The sequence below is a fragment of the Festucalex cinctus genome, chromosome 1 (assembly GCF_051991245.1).
Source record: "Festucalex cinctus isolate MCC-2025b chromosome 1, RoL_Fcin_1.0, whole genome shotgun sequence".
Lineage (NCBI taxonomy): Eukaryota > Metazoa > Chordata > Actinopteri > Syngnathiformes > Syngnathidae > Festucalex > Festucalex cinctus.
The window spans coordinates 42,124,305-42,129,142 of record NC_135411.1 but is presented as its reverse complement, the minus strand read 5'-3'; the positions used below and the strand labels follow the sequence as shown (position 1 = coordinate 42,129,142).

Sequence of the window (4,838 nt, the reverse complement as noted above, 5' to 3'; positions counted from 1 at the left end):
CATCGCCCTTCTTTTTTTGTTTTGTTGATGTTTGAATGCAATTTTTCCTTTATGTCATTCACTTGATTACAAGTAAAAGGGCACTTCACAATCACATCAAGCTCATTTATGAAGCCAGTCTGGTAAGTGCCTAAATATTTTTTAACGTGTAAACATTTCATTTCACAATAATATCAATACAAGCGCACTTGGGAAGCAAATTAGTGTTAGATTTGTGTCTGATTCTGTTGCATGCATGCGTGGGTGTGTTGAGCACTGGATATGCTCATAGTTGCACTTTGAGCTGACGAATGTGGACAGCTGCCTTACCGTTTTACAGAGTGACGCGTTGGTGGGTGAAAAGGGCCCGAGCAGGAATGTGAAGCGCTCGGATTCTCTCCCTGCCGGGTCCTCGAGGGGGGGCTCTATTTCTATCAGCCTGTCGTCTATTGATCTGTTCAGATCTGCTTCATCTGTATCTGGGGCAGTCGAGGCCTGCCACAAAGCTGCCAGTTAGTAACTGGCAACAAGGCAAATGAGTGGAATCTTTGTAGACACAGAGCACAAATGGGACATGGTTATGAATTCGTAATTTTCCATCCATCCATTTTCTTGACCGCTTATTCCTCACAAGGGTCACGGGGGGTGCTGGAGCCTATCTCAGCTGGCTTTGGGCAGTAGGCGGGGGACACCCTGGACTGGTTGCCAGCCAATCGCCGAGTTGTAATTTTATTTTCTGATTTTAAATGGCTCGGATTCTGTCTGTATTGTACAAAGTATTAACGAAAGGGAAATGTTTAAAGTATTGTTAGTGAAAGTATTAGTATATCACACCTTTTTTTTTATTCATGTTAGGCTGTATTATGTTACAGATCCACACGCATGCACTCTCTTTTTTTTCCGGGGGTATTTGATTTCAATAATGTAAGCAGAGAAGCTGATGGTTGTGTTAAATTTACTCCAGGCAAAAAAATAAAAAATGAAAGTTGTGATTTTTAGAATGTGGGACGAATCCGAAGTACACTGACTAAACCAAAAACGTTTCTTTTTAAACCTTTATGTACAGTGTAAATACAATATTGTATTTATTTATGTGCAATACAAATTGAATCATTATTTTAATGTTTTTCTTTTAATTATTATTTTTCTATATTTAAAAAGTGTTAATAATGGTGCTGTAAAGGAAAAGGTGGTACTTGTAAAACATTTAAGAACCACTGCTCGAGATCAGTGGTTCTCAAATGGGGGTACAAGTACCCCTGGGGATACATGACATTTTAAAATATGTTTGAAAAGTATACTTAAATATTTGTTATAACAATACAAGTTCATAAAATGAATGTTATCTTCAGTAGACAATTGAACGTCAGTGTCCCAAAAACCCAGCATTTCTCCAAACAGAATGGTTTGACCCAACTTGTCAAATGCCACCAAGAATAACCTGTCAATCACCTGAAATCTTTATTTAAAATTCAGTTAATTTCTTTTTGAGAACAGACCTTTACTATGATCCCAAAACATGACACTTTATGTTGAGAATAATCTGTACGTGCACAAATTACTTATGATTAAAGTAATTGTTTATTCTTTTTTTTTTAGTTGTATCGTTTTATTTCCAAATAGTTCAAGAGACCGCCTAAATACAAATAGAGTTCCAAAGGTTAATAACAAATCAGACAATGATTTCACAGGGGGTACGTCACTTAAAAAAAAAAAAAAAAGGTTGAGAACAACTGCTCTAGATTGTCAATATTGTTTGATTATTAGTACAATTTTAGACATGGCGACTTTTGTTTTTTCAGGGAACGACAACACAAGTCAAATTCTTTTGTAAATGTTGCCCTCTAATGGTGATTGTGCGACGAAAACCACAACCACAACTGTTAACAATTCTTCCATGAGGTGGTTTGAAGTTATTGCAAGTACGTAAACGTACTTGCATGTTCTGATAAGGAATTATTTAACATAGTTTAAACGTGTGTGCGCAAAAATCCATCCCTCATTTGTATAAATCCATTGTTGGCGTTCCAGTTCAGGTAGCACAAGCCACTTGGCCACTCACATGGTGCAATCAATGCAGACTCCTTCCGGCACATTCCAAACTTTATTCCAATCAGGGGCAATGTACATAAAGATATACTGTGAAGATGTAAAATTTTCATGTGGGCCACTAAATAGTACTTTGGTTTCCTGCATTTGTTCCACAAGATGCATTTCCAAAAAATGTCTGCGATGGTAATAACCCAATATTGAAAGACAATGTGTCAGACTTATTATTGAGATTTATTTTACTAATTTTTGACAGCACATTTAAGAGTTCAAGATGAGACCGCATGACCTTAAAATTACCCATTTTCATCAATGTATTACATTATACCTACACAGAACTGTATCCTTCAGTTTGCCAAAAGGGTACATCAAATTAATGTAAATAATAATAATAATAATCTTCGGAGTTTTTTTTTGTTTTTTTTGCTAGATCACAGATACAAGTCACAAATATCATTAACACACAGGTTCTATGTAAAATGGAGATAAAGCCTGAAGATGTAATATGACCTCAGCAACATACGCAGCTTTATCATGATGTAAAAACAAAAAAACACTAACTTCCATAGTAAAATCCTTCCTGCAAGACAAAGAACCATGCGTCAGGCAGGGTGGACTGCAATATACCTCTAAATAGTAACTATTGAAGGCAATTGCATTCTCAAGTGAGATAAAGTGAGAAACTGAAGCTGGAGTTACCAAGTTGAACGGGTGACTTGTTAAGATCATAGCGAAGAGGGATTCATGTAACATGTTTTCAGATCAAAACAGATTACTTTTCACTTAAATGCTATGTAATGCAAAAATATGACATTTGTTCCAGAGTTCTTACAACTTTATTTTTTTAAGATGTTGTGAATACCGTAATTTGGGAAATAAACAAAAACTCCAATTGGACTGATTCTGCTGAAATCTGTTCAGTGTCTTGCCCGCCACCTCATGGCCTGTCCATATAATCTGTTCTGAAGGTGAAGGGCTTGTCATAGCCCATGAGGTGGTTGTAATCCTGAGGGAGGGCGAACAAGTCCGGGTTCACCAGCAGCCCTGTGTTGTTGGCGTAGAAGGTGGTGAACATCTTGCTGACAGCTGGTACACTAACGTCCTTCTGGTGAAAAACTGTCCTTAACTCAGTAAGGAAGACGCTGCAGGTTATTGCGGTGTATGTGTCCTTGTCTGGATTGTGGTACAGACGGATCACGTAACCCTTGGTAAGGAGGTGGAGGAGCACAGGGGTAAAGAAGGTGAAGATGCCGATAATGCCGCAGAAAGCCACTTGCAGGGCAAGGCTCTGGACTCCTAGTCCAGTTTTCAAGAGGATCTGTGGCATGAGAAAGAGACTGGCTCCACTCGTGCTATATGAGAATAACTTCACCCCTGAGACCAGACAAGAAGACAAAGGGGGAAAAAATAGATGGACATATTAATACATATCAATTAGGGATATGTAGAGGAAAGAAAATTCTTGACCCAAACCAAAAACTGATCACGGAGCTTCCACAGTAATTGTCATGGTTGTTAACAACAAAAAGAATATCAAGCAATCCTTTCTTGCAGGATGACATGAGGGGAATAAAGCAACTCACCACGAACTGCAGTTCCCAAACTGCCTGTGTAAATAAGGTTCTCATCTTCAGATTGGGCCCCAGTAGAGAGACAAGTCGATGGAGGGCGAGCCTGTACCTGGGCGGGGGGGAGACACATTTACTAAATATTACTCATCATCTACAAATTTGTTTTCCATACTGTATGTCCTGTTTAGTAAGAGGTGGCTTACACATTGCCAAAATTGGTAGTGCGCCTCTTAATGAAACAAAAACCCACAATGGTCATTGAAATGACCTAAACTGACTAAAGCAATATTCTGAAAACTTATCAATGAAAACGAAACGTTTCTTGTGCTTTGGAGTTGTGGTTCCACTAAATCATGTCTCCACAAACGCATCCAATTGCTGCTTGTGACAGAGTTGAGTTTGCACGCTGCCACCATTTTTTCTCTCTCACAAATTTAAGGGGAAAAATCTGTCAAACAATGGCTCATGTGAGTCTCGTTGAACCTCTACAGGATCAGAATAACAGCATTTTGAAATACAGTATGTCAACGTGACTGTCATCAGATCTTCATTCTTCTGTATTGTATCCTTCATTCGTCTTCTACACCCTTTACTCTAGGGGCACGTCTAGCGGCTATACGTTTATATTGAAGCCTTGCTAAATCCAACTCGGTACCTTAGGTTTCAGGTTAAGCGATAACCTTCTGACAGCATGGAGATGATTTGCCCTCGGTCGGCCGAAATTAGTAGACACGCTCCACAGGGCTCCACGTCGTGTTGCAGCAATGCACGTTGTACTGATCGAGTGAGAAACAAACCAAACTCGCGTCCTTAACATGCTATGAAGAGAAAGCATGTTTACCTTGCAAATGATGTCTAAAACGTACATGAATTGAATAACAGAAGCGACAACTAAGTACTTCCGCTTAACTTCTTCTTCTACGACAAATTTCTTCTTCTCCTTTCCAACATAGACGATGACGTAATATTAAGAAGATTGGCTTGGCTGGTTAAAGTGCAGACCACTGATCTGTATATATGACTGGATGGCCGATAGTGGATGCAAGCGTGATGACAAATCAACGTCGAGTGTTATATCGTGCAATTGTGATACAGTTTTATGTATTTTACTAAAAAAGTGGTTAGGTTCTTATTAATTACAGCAATAATTAATCTAACATATGCTTTTCAATAGTAATTATTAAAATAAACTATTTTTACACACCATATGCAGCGCATATACATGTATTAATTAATTAA

At 38.4% G+C, this 4,838-nt stretch overlaps 1 protein-coding gene across 1 annotated transcript; it reads right to left on the bottom strand.

Moving 5' to 3' along the window:
- Positions 1-2,064: 2,064 nt before the first annotated feature.
- On the bottom strand, positions 2,065-4,547 carry tmem70 (transmembrane protein 70). Its single transcript, XM_077535753.1, has 3 exons — positions 4,255-4,547; positions 3,612-3,708; positions 2,065-3,402 (listed from the first exon to the last, which is right to left on the bottom strand). Exons 1-3 carry the CDS (start codon positions 4,465-4,467, stop codon positions 2,966-2,968), a joined length of 747 nt encoding a protein of 248 aa, XP_077391879.1. The 5' UTR covers positions 4,468-4,547; the 3' UTR covers positions 2,065-2,965.
- Positions 4,548-4,838: the final 291 nt, after the last annotated feature.